At 43.6% G+C, this 15,148-nt stretch overlaps 1 protein-coding gene and 1 non-coding gene across 2 annotated transcripts in view; one reads left to right on the forward strand and one right to left on the reverse strand.

Annotated features, from left to right (window-relative positions):
* LRMDA (leucine rich melanocyte differentiation associated) overlaps positions 1–15,148 on the reverse strand; it is a 1,142,364-nt gene that overhangs the window by 463,190 nt on the left and 664,026 nt on the right. Inside the window, exon 4 of the mRNA XM_029061255.2 lies at positions 9,654–9,793. Coding sequence (XP_028917088.1) covers positions 9,654–9,793 — 140 coding nt within the window. The remainder of the gene's footprint in view (positions 1–9,653; positions 9,794–15,148) is intronic.
* Positions 13,584–13,721, forward strand: LOC114810550. Its single transcript, XR_003758246.1, has one exon. It is a non-coding gene; the product is annotated as a small nucleolar RNA SNORA7 (small nucleolar RNA).

Below are 15,148 nucleotides of genomic sequence, written 5' to 3' on the forward strand. Positions count from 1 at the left end.
GAATACCTATTTGAGGAGATATGATTTAAGTAGGGGCTTGAATATAGGGAAAAAACGCGGTCTCTTGGCCCCTCTCAGGGTTGGACCTGGAGAGTTTCCAGTCTCAGCTTTGGGAGGGAGAGTCAATCAGAGGCATACGCATTCCATTCTTAGCTTTGCCAGTGGCTAACGAGTGGCAGGCAATCTGCTACAAGTCAAAACTCACCCATGCTGGGCAGTAGTGGCACGGGAGAAAGTCGAGGAGGAAGGTGTGGGCAAGAGGTCAGCAGCAGGAGAGATGAGAACAAGGCTTTGGGAGTAGGTTACATTGAGAACAGCAAAGAGTGCAAATTGAGGTATTCTTAGAAAAGTGAGTGATTGCTGATTGAGTGCCTTAAAACCAGTTGTGAGGAGACAATTTTACATTATTTTTTTTTTACCACTTACCATGTGCCAAGCAATGTTCTAGGCACTGGAGTAGATACAAGATAATCATGTCCCGCATGGGGCTCACAGTCCAAGTGGGAAATAGAACAGGTACTGAATCCCCATTTTGCAGGTGAGGGGAGTGAGACACAGAGAAGTTAAGTTTGCCAAGGGTCATACAGCAGACAATTGGCTCAGTCAGGAAGAGAACCCACGTCCTTTGAAAGCCTGTGCTCTTTCCACTAGGCTATACTGCTTGTTGAGGTCTCACTGGTTCAGAGAGAAATAGATAATCACTGCAAGATTTTGAAGGGTGGGGAGACATGTAACCTGGGCAACAAAATGAAATAAGAACATGAGAAGAGAAGGACCAGAAACATGGAGACTAGTGAGGAGATTGAATCATTAATCAACTGGGACATGAAAAGTGCCTGGACCAGTGTAGGATTATTTTCGATGGAAATAAAGGAGCAGATCCTAGAAACTCTGTGGAGGACAAAAAAAAACCCGACCAAATTTGGTGACAGACTGAGTATGGGGCTTGAAAGTGAGAGAGGAGCCAAGAATAATGTCAGTGATGTGAGCTTCAGAGTCAGGGAGAATGATAGTGTCCGTTACGAGATATGGAGGTGATTAATACCTCCCCCACTTTCTTCCGTAGCCCACAGACTGCCCATTCAATCATTTTGGAAATTTTACTAATTCCCCCAAGAATGCAAAAAAAGGCAATGCATAAAATCAACAGGAGCAGGACTACCTCACAGAAGATACCACTACCTACTCGAACACAAAAGAAAATCAAGTTTGGGAAATATATGCCCCACCTATATGAAAGACAGTTTGAAATATAACATCAAGATTTGGAAAACTGGATATCAGTTGGGTGGTATAGGAAGAAACATAGAAATTTTCTACAAGGTACTTTTCTCTAAGATATTAGATTCCATACTTCTTCAAAACTCACTACAAACATAACCTAACCAAACATAACCAAACATGGGGTGTGCCAATGATTGGAACTGTGCAGGCTTATGAATTCCTTTCCACCAACCAACATAAGTCTTAAGAAGGGACTACCAGTTGAGCAGTGACCGCTGATAAGAAAATAGCTTCAGGGGTACATCTTATTGCTAAAATACCTTACATGCAAATTCCCAATCTGCGGCTACTCAGTGTCAAAAGTGGCAAGACTCCAGGCTTGGGAGTCAGAGGAGGTGAGTTCTAATCCTGGCTCCACAACTTGTCAGCTGGGTGACCTTGGACAACTCACTTAACTTCTGGGTGCCTCAATAACCTCCTCTGTAAAATGGAAATTAAGACTGTGAGCCCCGCGTGGGACAAGCTAATGACTTTGTATCAACCCCAGACTGTGAGCCCGTTGTTGGGCAGGGATTGTCTCTATCTGTTGCCGGATTGCACAAACCAAGCGCTTAATACAGTGCTCTAAACAGAGTAAGCGCTCAATAAATACGATTGAATGACTAAATGAACCCCAGGGCTTAGAACAGTGCTCAGCACATAGTAAGCGTTTAACAAATACCATAATTATTATTATTGAAAGGCACAACAAGGCCTCACCCACTCCCCATTCTCATTTTCATCAGAGGTGATCTTGCTACTTGATTTGGATGCCTGGTGCCAATGTTTCTTAACCTAAATATTCACCTTTTCCTGAAATCTTGGCCATCTTTGACCTTCATTCCCAACGTATCTCTTCCTTCAGGATGCATTTCCACTGGAAAGAATCCAGCTTTATTTGAGTTTGTCTAACAGTAACAGTAACTGATGGTAAATTCTCTGCCATTGACAGTCAGGCAGTTGGGAATCTTCCACAAAGGACAGGAAGATGAGAAAAAACACTGGGCCTGCAGCTCTTCTGGACTCTTCTGCTTCAATGTGTCCTGCCATTTTTCCTGACTGCTTTCTTCTTTCCAACCCCTACTCCATCCCCATTAAACCATCCTAGTCCTTTATTTCTTACAAAATTGTCTTCTAATCTCCAAGGAGATTTGGGTGAAGCCAGGCTATCCTGTCTTGGACAAACTACTGTTTGGTCTATGTTTGGCTCTATTAGGACTCTTTTGCAGAGTCAAGATTTTTTCCAGGCGCTGAAACTGCTGTAGAAATCCTCTGCCGTGGCTGTCTTCATCTCTGGGCCAATGGGCAGAGAACACGTTCACCATCTGTTACCAGCAGGGAAGCACAGCTGACCAAAGATTCTTTAAAATTGAAATGGGCACAGAAGGAAATATAATATACGGCATTTGTTAAGCACTTACTATGTGCCAAGCACTCTTCTAAGCACTGGTGTAGATACAAGGTAATCAGGTTGTCCCATGTGGGGCTCAAGGTCTTAATCCCCATTTTACAGGTGAGGCAGCTAAGGCTGAGAGAAGTTAAGTGGCTTGCCCAAGGTCACACAGGAGACAAGTGGCAGAGGCAGGATTAGAACCCATGTCCTCTGACTCCCAAGCCGTGGCTTAGTGGAAAGAGTCCAGATTGGGAGTCAGAGGTTGTGGGTTCTAATCCCACCTCTGCCACTTGTCTGCTGTGTGAGCTTGGGCAAGCCACTTAACTTCTTTGTGCCTCAGTTACCTCATCTGTAAAATGGGAAGTAAGACTGTGAGCCCCACGTGGGACAACCTGATTACCTTGTATCTTCCCCAGCGCTTAGAACAGTGTTTGGCACATAGTAAGCGCTTAACAAATACCATAATTATTATTATTATTGTCACTAAGCCACACTGCTTCTCTATGTGAGTGAAGCTAAGGAAGCCAAGACACGCTTTGAAGTGGGTTGAAAGAGGAAGACGACTAAATCTGTAAGCTTCCACTCTAGACTGCAAGCTCCTTTTTTCATGATATTTTTTAAGCACTTTCTGGGCATCAAGGATTTTTCTATGCGCTGGGGTAGATCCAAGTTTATCAAGTTGGGCACAGTCTCTGTCCCAGATGGGGATCACCATCTAAATTGGAGGCTGAACTTTTTCATTTCCATTTTACAGACGAGGTAACTGAGGTAAACAAAAGTGACTTTCCCAAGGTCATGCTGCAGATAGGAGGTGGAGAAAGGATTAGACTCCTCTTATTCCCAGACCCATGCTCTTTCCACACTAAGTCATGTTGCTTCTACTTCTGAGCACTTCTAACAACTCTCACATACTGGACCCTCCCAAGCGCTTAGTACAGAGCTTTGCAGTCAGTAAGCACTAAATTAATATGACTGATTGATTGATTGAGCTATTCAGGTGAAGAAAACCGTCAGTATCAGGAAATCAGCAAAAGGTTAAGGATAGAAGACAAGATACCATCACAAGGCTGGCCATTCCCAAGATGAAATCAGCATTGTATGTTCTGCTGATTTGGGACCAGGAGTAATGGAAATGGGAAATGGAGGGAAAGAGCAGGCTCTTGACAAGAAATCAGAGGAGGAAAAAATCACTGATGTGGGTGGAGGATGACTTGCAGTTGGGGATGTTCAAGAATTAATAGTTTAGAGCCATTGAGGAGAGTTTCTTTTTTATAATTAAAATTCTTTCCATCTTTTAAGTTGAGGCAGAGGCTGTGTTGGATGAAATTAAAATACAAATGCAAACATTAAACAGCTTTGTCTGTGGAGCAGTACGCACTGGTCAGAGGACAGACGGGGGCCCATCTCTATCTGCCCTCTTTTGCTTCATAACGGGGAGAGCCGAACGGCTCAGGAAACTTAAATGTAAAACAATTCACTGAGCTTTTTCTTTTACATTTCAAACCGGAGACTTTGTGCAGCCCCTTTAGTTTGACTCAGGCTATTCCAGAAGCCTAAGTTTCCATTTGACCGTAACACGAGTTTGCCATCAAAATACAAGGAAGGATTACTGAAACCAGAGAACCAATGCTTTTACAATAACAATTCAACCCTTGTAAATTTAATCCAGGGTTATTTGTTGCACAAAAATCTCTTTACTGTGATGTATTACTTAGTTACTAAGGTTATCACAGCAGTATCCTAAAGTTGCATAGTACATAAAACATTTCAGTTAACAAATGCAGGGAGGTTAACTCCCACAGATAACCTGCTATCACAGGGGTTAGCCCAGACGACAAGCCTCTGTCAGCTTCCAGGAGCTATTGATGGTTCAATCAGTTTGTTTTGAAGGTAAAGTACAACAAAAGGGCAGTAAACTTATTCAGACTGTCAACAGGGGCTATCTGGAATGTGGCTAGCAGGTAAGTAATTCTGGGTGTTTTAAGACTATTATCAAACACGAATGGCTGCAGAAAGAGACAGCTACTAATAACACAGAAGGCAACCATCATAAACTACTTTATGGCAGACCCGGGGGTCTATAAATCCTGGGATATCCTGAGACAGCTTCAGATTTATAAAAGTGCTAGTTAGGAGGACGCTACTTTAATGAGAAGAGATCCGTCTAAATTTTGCATCCTGTACTCAGGACATTTTTTCCTCTTTTATTTCAAGTCTGAGGATGGTTTTCGAAGCCCAACTCTGCTCCAGGGGCACTGGGGCTGGTATGATGGGTCTCCGTGGATTTTCAGCATTATGAAAGAAAGTCATTATCCACAGTGATGTGGAAAGTGGAAAGCACTGGAGATAAGACAGGGATCCCAGGAAGCTCCATTTATCTCTGTCTGTCATTCGTTCGCCAGAGTGATGGACCTACATGTATATCTTGGGTTTTTCTCTCTTTCTCTGTGCTTCACGAACTAAGCATCTTATAGGCAGGGAATGACATCTACCAATTCCACTGTAGTCTCCCAAGAGGTTAGGACAGTGCTTCTCCCCCTCTAGACGGGAAGAAGCTCACAGTGGGCAACTCTGTTGCATTACACTCTCCCAAGCATTTAATACAGTGCTCTGCCCAGTAAATACAACTGACAAGGATGACGCTCACAGTAAATGCTCAAGAAATATCATGATTGATCGACTCTTCCTAGCACTCTGTAGAAGCAGATGAGTTGAAATCGGACATAGATTAAAGAGAGCAGAGACAAGGTCTGCGTTCTAGGCATTTTAGCATGGCACGGTGGAAAGAGCCCGGGCTTGGGAGTCAGAGGTCCTGGGTTCAAATCCCGGCTCTGCCACTTGTCAGCTGTGTGACTGTGGGCAAGTCACTTAACTTCTCTGTGCCTCAGTTACCTCATCTGTAAAATGAGCCTCATGTGGGACAACCTGATTATCCTGTATCTACCCCAGCATTTAGAACAGTGCTCTGCACATAGTAAGCGCTTAACAAATACCAACATTATTATTATTTTGTATCTGCATTTTCCAATACGAAATGTGAAAAACAAAAATGACACTAGCTTCTCTTCCAAAGTGCCACTAGGCCCCAAGACAGTTAGAATGCGTGAATGCAAGAAAGGAAGAGTTAAACAAGTCGCAGCAGAGTCAGCAGCACATTTGCTCAGCCAGTTGTGTGGAGGGAGGGCTGTATTGTTTCTTCATCCCACCGCTGCCTCTGTACTCCCCTAAACTCTTAGTACAGCGCTCGGTACACGGTAAGTGCTCAGTAAATAACACTAATTGACTGAACGATTGCTGACTCCACTCATTCGTAAGGCTTCCATCAATGGGTGGCAATACTGAGTTTCCCATCATCTGTGGGAAAGAACTTTGGATCACTAGCCTGCCCTTTGTCTTCCAGGGCAATTCAAACTTTTCCTGCTTTTCCCTCCTCTCCCTCCTTCCCCCCACGCCTGACCCTTTTAATTTATCTCCCATAACCGGAGCCCTATTTTGTAGAAAATAGCATCTTCTATTTACCAAACCCCATTAACAGAGTTTCCGTAAATATTTAATACGTAGATTTAAACAGAGATGGATGGGATAGGGCAGGGAGAAAATGTGGAAAGTTTCTTTTCCATTTAGCCGGCTAAAAAGGACTAGAAAAGGCCATTGACACTAGCTCTACTGTCTAGGAGAAAACATATCGGTTGAATACATGTTTAAAGCTAATTTAAAATAAACCCCAGCATTTGTTTCTACTTGCTCTTATTTCCCCATACACACTGCTAGAAATGAATGAACCATTTGAGAAAATGTCAATAAAGGCCAAAGAATAATGAACAAGCACTAAAAGCAGAATAACTCCAGACACCCACACACAAATTACAATTATCTCACTATAATGAGAATAGGTGAACACACCTACAGCATTAATGAATGTCTTGCCAGCCACCCTGGTCCAGATGATTTTCCTCACAGTTCACTAACACCTTGTTTGAAGTGTTCAGTGCAAAACAATACACCCACATAACAGACCATGTACCTCTAACAAGAGATGCAACCAGCAATTACTGTGTTGGCTGCAGTTACTTTGATCTTCGGGGCATGACCTTTGCTTTCTTGTGATCTTCAAAGTCTAGATTTAAGATTAGCCTGAGAATGCAGACTGTGTTATGCAAGCTAAAACTTTGACAATTTATATTTTGTTGGGAAATAGAGGTCAGTGCCCCAAATGAGCCCAGCACTCTTCTACCCCTCCAGCTCACCGAATAGTTTTTGAGAGACTGTGACCAGACCTACGTTGAGCCCAGGATCTGGTCTGGTTTTTGTAAATGATATTTAAGAAGATAAGAAACCAAAAGATGTACACACTAGTCTTTGATCCCCTTTTCCTGTTAAAGGAAAAGAGCATATTAGAAAATAGTGAGACAAAACCTGAGTAAATATGAATCTTTTCTACAAACTCTGCCTCACGGCTGGTCTACTCAAAATTTTCACTCCTGTTTGGTAGTTCTGGTCAATTTGGGTCCATTTAGAGGGTAGGCAAGTACCAGTTCCACAGCATTTTGACATTAACAAAACGTACTTGTAATCTATTACTGTGGGCACTAACCCCCAGTGTGTCCACACATTTGGGATTGCCCATCGCCGCTATCCCCCTGTGTCCATGCATTTAGGATTGCCCATCGCCACATTCTCCTCCATTCAGCATTCATTCCCAAATAGCAGCCCTGTGTGTGCACGGAGAAGTGTGGGCACACTACCTTCCCACTTCCCTTCCCCCAGGATCACCAGCATCAGGGTTGTATAATCCTTCAGCAAAGCCCACTATCTACCTCTGATCATATAATGAATGTCTAGGGGAAAGCAAAGGGAAGTTTTCACTTCACTCACAGAGCAGTGAATTAGTCCAACAAATCAGCCTCGTATGCACTCCAGAAACATTTTTAATGTAACTGGTTTTACAGTAGCCACCAAAATGCCCAAAAGTCAGAAGGAGGCTGAGTTAGGGAGGGAGGAGGGCAAAGAAGGTAAACAGGAGGGAGGAAAAGCATCTGTGTTGCAGCCTTCAATAGATACATAAATCCAGTCACTTCACATTTCTGGCCCAACGGTTTGCCACAATGTGACCTAAAACTGGCCTCACCTCTCTGAAATCAACATCTCACATTGAAATGAAACAACAGACAAACTTGTTTTGATGTATGGCTGGGTGACATATTATAAATATTACATCACATAACCACAGAGGATGCCAATCAATAAGAATGTTTTTCAGGCAGGACTAAATGAACCATGGGTTCTTGCTTCTGAATAGGCTCCTTTAAGGCCCCTACTATTGCTTAGAGGATTAATAGGAGACATATTGTCAGAAAACATACTTAAAGTGAAAAACAGTAAACTCTAGAAATATCATTCATTTTTTAAGCAATTCTGTAGTGAAAATGTCACATAAATTTACATAGTCCACACTCTTAGGCTTTCTGTGAAGCTGGATGGTAGACATTCTTTGCACTTTGAGGGGAAAGTGTTGGGAAAATATTTTATTAAAACTAGGCCACTTCATTTAATGAAAACCCCAATGCCAGAGCTCTGCTGGATTCAAAAGCCAGCCTGTTAGAAGTTTAAAACTCTTCACGGCTAAAGATAGATTGAAAACTGCTTTCAGAAGTCTGGAATCCTGAATATAGAATAGTCACGCTGGAGAGTGTCACCCACAGCTGCCAGTTCCATGTGCAAAAGATTGAACAAACTACAGTATCAGCAATAAACTGCTGCTTACAATTCCTAGCCCTACAAACAAATCTCCTTTCATTCCTTCACATCTTCTCCCGGATGCTTTCAAAATGAACGGGCAACTGAGCCTGGGGATGGCCCCTCGGTGGCGAAAGCAGCGTTTGAGGGTGTGAGATGGGTTTTGTTTTGACTCAGCCCTGTCACCAGCAACGCTACAATGACACACACACAGACCCCAACACCCTGCCCCAGAAACCAGCTTTGCTCTCCACGGGACCGCGCCATCTATCCCTGAATCAAGGCTAAGAGAATCTCTTTGTGACAAGTCAAAAGAAGTGGAAAATTCCATCCACTGGGTGTTTTCAAGCCCTGCAATAAACAGAACTCAGCCCAGGTTCTAATAAGAGCACTGAGCTGCAAAATTAGTGCCCTCAGTTGATACTTCCCTAGTTCTCATGTCTATACACAATCCCTGCCCTCCCTGTGAGGTGATATCTTTATAGCAGGATGGGATCCACAAAAGCAAACCTGGCTCTATTCTTTCTGAATGTCATTTCCTCTCCCCCTTTTCTTTCTTCTTTGATACTTTGAAACCCATTTCCTTCTCTTAATTGCTTTGTGGAAACTTGGTGTTGACTTACAAACCACCTTTTGTCAGCCTTTTTTTCTGTAAATGCCATCAAAAGACACCTCACCCATCTCCATTCTGCTCATTTCAAAGTGAGTGGCTTATGCAGGGAACAGCCTTCAAGTCAGAAGGTCTAATGTCTGGCAAAGACTGACCTGTGTCCAGTGGTTGCTCTTTTCCGTGTTGCCAGAGTGGCCCTCTCTGATTTTGGCACATTTCATACCATTTCTATAAATGGTCAGAGTTTCCTAAGAAACAGGTTTTATAAGTGGGAAGGAACAACCTCGCCAGCCAGAAATTCAACCCGTCTTCCTCTTTCTTGCTTTATTCGACCACCAAGGACCAGGGCAGTCAGTCAGTTAGTCAATCATCTTTCTTGAGTGCTTACTGTGTGCAGAGCACTGTACTAAGCACTTGGGAGAGTACAGTAAAACAATAAACAGGCACATTCCCTGCCCACAGAGAGCTCACGGCATAGACAGAGCTTACAGGACAGTTAGCAGCCTTAAGGAACTCATCAAGAAAAGAGAGGTAGGCTTGGGAGCGAGGGTTGGCGGGGAAGAATATAGTACCGTTCCAGGATCCAAGCAAATTAACAGGGTTGCTAGAGGGAATCATTTGCTTTCCCCCCCTTAGCATTTAGAGCCTTACCTGTATCTTTTATAGTCATCTTCATCCTTGTCCAGGCTGACCAGCTCATTTGGGCAGGCTACGTTCCCCAGCAGGCTAAGGTACTCTAGAGAAGGTGTGACCTCAGCCAAGTGATCCAGCAGGTTCTCCAGCTCAGTGATGTGCAAAAGGTTAAGGATTCCATTCCAGGGGTGGAAAAAGCAGGGTGGTCTGTGATTGTCAGCTGTGTGACTTTGGGCAAGTCACTTAACTTCTCTGGGCCTCAGTTACCTCATCTGTCAAATGGGGATTAAGACTGTGAGCCCCACCTGGGACAACTCGATCACCTTGCATAATAATAATGATGGCATTTGTTAAACCCTTACTATGTGCAAAGCACTGTTCTAAGCGCTGGGGAGGATACAAGGTGATCAGGTTGTCCCACGAGGGGCTCACAGTGTTAATCCCCATTTTACAGATGAGGTAACTGAGGCACAGAGAAGTTAAGTGACTTGCCCAAAGTCACCCAGGTGACAAGTGGTGGATCGGGGATTCGAACCCATGACCTCTAACTCCCAAGCCCGGGCTCTTTCCACTGAGCCACGCTGTTTCTCATCCCATCCTTATATCTCATCTGAGATGCCTGAGATCCAGGGTGAGATCCAGCAGCTCATCTCATCCCTGTATCCCCCCCGGAGTGCTTAGAACAGTGCTTTGCACACAGTAAGCACTTAACAAATACCATCATTATTGTTATTATGGGCAGCTACATACTTCAATCACAGACAAACTCCTTTTACTCCACTTGCAGGGAAATGCTACATTAAATGCCCCGGGCAAGATTTAAGACAGATTTTGAAAGGATTGAGCTGGTTTGTGAAGCTCTTCTTTTCTCTCCTATGTGTTTCTCCTCAAAACATTAAAACTTTGACAAAATGATGGATTTGGTGTAGTAAAGTGGTTTGCGATTTCTGGAGCATTGACTTTTCTAACATGGAAACAAATACTTCCTCAGTACGCTCATCAGCAACAGAGGGAGAAATGAAGGTAAGGAGAATGAAGAGGCAGGGGGATCATTAACACAGACCTGGAAGATCTTCCAACCTCATTCTCTTCCCCAGAATGTTCACGCTTTGAGTGTCACTGCAATTCCACGTGCCAACTAGCATAGAAACCAACTTTATCCATATTGATGGGTCAAATGAGGAGGGTTGGGGTCTTAAGGGGAACTGTCAATAAAATGGCACGAAAGAGAAAGCCAGACACCCAGAGAGGCAACTAAGAGATGTAGATAATAATAATAATAATAATAATGATGGCATGTGTTAAGCGCTTATTATGTGTCAAGCACTGTTCTCAGCGCTGGGGTAGATACTAGGTAATCAGCTTGTCCCACATGGGGCTCACAATCTTAATTCCCATTTTACAGATGAGGTAACTGAGGCACAGGGAAGTTAAGTGGCTCGCCCAAGGTCACTGCAGACAAGTAGTGGAGGGGGGATTAGAACCCATGTCCTCTGATTCCCAAGCCCAGGCTCTTGCCACTAAGCCGCACTGCTTCTCTAGATCCAGAGAGGAAGCCAGAGACTCAAGTAGGGACAAAGGCAGAACTGGAAATTGGAAATACACACATATTGACAAAGAAAGTAAAGTTGGTATTTGTTAAGTGCTTACTCTGTGCCAGACACTGTACTAAGGGCTAGAAATAAAAACCAGAACAGCCCAACTAGAAACAGGGAGACAGATCCATTCAGTCATATTCATTGAGCGCTTACTGTGTGCAGAGACAGATGGGCAAGGAGGTGCAGAAGAGGAAGATGTTCATCGGGTGAGTAGAAGGCACAGGTCTAAGACTGGATGGGGGCAAGAGGTGAGTCTTTACTGGGCCACTATTGCTTAAGGAAACACGGCTACCATAGGAAGAGTCAGAGAAATAGTGGTTACCAGTCTGCCGCAGCCAGCGGAATAAGGGCATGGGGAAAGGATAAGGGTTCAGAAGACTCCTGGGAGGGTAGGTTCTGATAATAATGATGGCATTTGTTAAGCGCTTACTATGTGCCAGACACCATGTTAAGTGCAGGAGTAGATAATAATATTAATAATAATAATCATGGTATTTGTTAAGCGCTTACTATGTGCAGAGCACTGTTCTGAGCACTGGAGTAGATACAGGGTAATCAGATTGTCCCACATAGGGCTCACATTTTTTTTTAATCCCCATTTTTACAGATGAGGTAACTGAGGCACAGAGAAGTTAAGTGACTTGCCCAAAGTCACACAGCAGACAAGTGGTGGGGCCGGGCTTGGGAGTCAGAGGTCATGGGTTCTAATCCCCGCTCCGCCGCTTGCCAGCTGTGTGACTTTGGGCAAGTCACTTCACTTATCTGGGCCTCAGTTACCTCATCTGGAAAATGGGGATTAAAACTGTGAACCCCATGAACCTGATCACCTGGTATCCTCCAGCACTTAGAACAGTGTTTTGCACATAGTAAGCACTTAACAAATACTACCATTATTATTAACGAATAGCACTAAAAAAAAAAAAAGCCTATTCCTTGTTATGGAACTAAGTAGAAATGTTGGGATGACCCAAAATGAACAAAGCATGGGATTTAAACCAACAACAAATTCCAAATTCCCCTTTAAGGTTAGTAAACACTGCACCTAAACAGCTGAACCAGGACCTGAACCTATGGCCGAGAAAAAGACAAGGAAAACTAAAGGTCGAAATTTTCCCAAGGACGATTAGACTGTAAGCCTGTCATTGGGCAGGGATTGTCTTTATCTGTTGCAGAATTGTACATTCCAAGCACTTAGTACAGTGCTCTGCACATAGTAAGCGCTCAATAAATACTATTGGATGAATGAATGTCTTTTTTTAATTGAATGGTATTTGTTAAGTGATTGCTTGTGCCAAACATTGTACTAAGTGTTCAGGTAGCTACAAGGTAAACCTGGTTGGACATAATCCCTGTCACACATGGGACTCAGTCTAAGTATGAGGAAGAACAGGCTTTACAGATAAGGAAACTGAGGCACTGACAAGTCAAATCACTTGCCTAAGGCTACATAAAAGCAAGTGGAGAAGCAGCACACCTAGTGGATAGAACGTGGGCCTGGGAGCCAGAAAGACCTGGGTTCTAATCCTGTCTCTACCACTTGTCTGCTGTTTTACCTCGGGCAAGTCATTCAACTTCCCTGTGTCTGATTTTTTACCTCATCTCGAAAAAACAGGGATTATGACTGTGAGCCCCATGGGGACATGTTCTGTGTGCAACCCGATTATCTTGTACCCACCCCAGAGCTCAGTACAGTGTTTGGCACATAGTAAGTGCTTAACAAACTATTAAAAAAAAAGAAAGAAAAGAGAGTGGCAGAGTAGGGATTAGATCCTCGGACACCCAGCACAGAGTCTTCCCACTAGGCCACCCTGCTTTAACAGGAACAAACAAGTCCCAGGGATCCTCTCCCAGCTGAGGGAGAGGAAGCTCCTGCAGCATGTGTGGAAGAATGTTGGGAAAGCCATGGTTGTGGTTGCGATTTCTGAACTGAGCCCTGAAGAGTCTGAAGCTCCGCTCCTCTAGCCGCGGTCTCCTACTGCTCTCGTCGCATTCATCATCTTACTTGTCTCATACTGCTTTGGAGTTTTTATTATTTCATTTTCCTTTATATGTCTGTCATTGACTTCTCTTTCTCTCTTACTCGTTCATTCATTCAATTGTATTTATTGAGTGCTTACTGTGTGCAGAGCACTGTACTAAGCACTTGGGAGACTACAATATAACGATAAACAGACATATTCCCTTCCCACAATGAGTTTACAGTCAAGAGACAGGCATTAATTATAAAAAAAATAGAGATATGTACCTAAGTGCTGTGGGGCTGGGAGCGGGAAAAGAGGGAGCAAGTCAGGGTGACAAGGATGGGGTCTGGTTCTTCTCCATCTGTTTTTTTTCCCAGTACTTTGCACTACCCCTCTGAGGGTCGCACCTGGAGAGTTTCCAGTACTCCATCAGTCTCGACTATGGGAGGGAGAGTCAAGCAGAGGCCTACCCATTCCATTCCTAGCTTGGCCAGTGGCTAGTGAGTGGAAGATAATCTGCTACAAGTCAAAACCCACCTGTGCTGGGCAACAGCAGCATGGGAGAGAGTCAAGTGTGGAGATTCAGGTTTCCTGCACAGAAGGAGGCAATGGTAAACCATTTCCACATTTTTACCAAGAAAACTCTATGGCTACACTACCAGAACGATTGCAGATGAACCGGGGGCGTTCCGGGAGAGATGGATCCAAAGCGCCGCTATGGGTCGGAGACGACTCGACAGCAAAAGACAAGACTTTGCCCACAGTAGGTGCTTAATAAGAACTCCTACTGAGAACTTCTTCCACAACTCCCTGCTGCAAATCTATTTCGCTGAAATGACCGATCAATCAGTGGAATGTACTGAGCGCTTATTGTGTGCAGAGCCCAGCATCAGTGTTAATCAGTGTGAGTATAATAGCAGAATAGGATGTGATTTCTGTCAATGGAGGAGCTGGCAACCAAAGGGAGGAGGTTATGGGAGAAATGAGAGCAGGTGTGCAGGCCGAGGTGATGCCAGTTTGGAAGGGAAGATTTATAGGGATTATAGTGGATGTTAAAAGGGGTGGGGTGTGTATGAGGGGTGTGTTGTGCGCATGTGTGTCCCCAAATCTAGAATAGGCTTAATAGGAGTTTAGTCAATCAACCAAAGGTATTTACTGAGTGTTTACTGCAAGTGGAGCAGTTTACTAAGCTCTTGGGAAAATACAAACAACGGTTGTTAGACACATTCCCTGCCAAAAGGAGCTGACAGCCTACAATCTGACAACTCTCTATTATTGTGCCCTCCCAAGCACTTAGTATAGTGCTCTGCACATAGTAAGCACTCAATCAATACCACTGATAACGATCACGAGTGGGAGATAGATATTAATGTAAGTAAAAAAATTATGGATAATACCACTGATAATGATCACGAGTGGGAGATAGATATTAATGTAAGTAAAGAAATTATGGATATGTACATAATTTAATTTCATCTTTCACACAACACGAACTTTTAAAATAGTGTTAAAGCATACTGTAGGATTCATTTGAAGTCACACTCTTCTAAGGCCCTTTTGTCTATATTACTCTTCTTCCTAGCCTGCTCTTTCAGAACATGATGCTTCCCTTTCGGGCTGACTTTGATTCATGGTTTCTATTATCACTGTTGTCTTTAGGGTTCATAGAGGTGCTTAATTTCTTCACCTCTATGCCTGAATTGTAGTGTTAAGAGGCCATCAAAGTTCATCACAGGAAAACTGGTTGGGGTAACAGCCCTTTCCTCCTTGAAACAAATTTCCATTTCATCCCTGATCTGCATACAAATCAAATGCTGTCAAGTGATTCCCAAATCCTGTTCCTCTTCTCAAGGGAACTGCAGGAAAAAAACAAAATGACCTGCTCTCCATTCACATTCATATTCTAAATTGGTCAAACTATCATCTGTTTCTACGGTTCTTTCTATCAGAGTGT

The sequence above is a fragment of the Ornithorhynchus anatinus genome, chromosome 3 (genome assembly GCF_004115215.2).
Source record: "Ornithorhynchus anatinus isolate Pmale09 chromosome 3, mOrnAna1.pri.v4, whole genome shotgun sequence".
NCBI lineage: Eukaryota > Metazoa > Chordata > Mammalia > Monotremata > Ornithorhynchidae > Ornithorhynchus > Ornithorhynchus anatinus.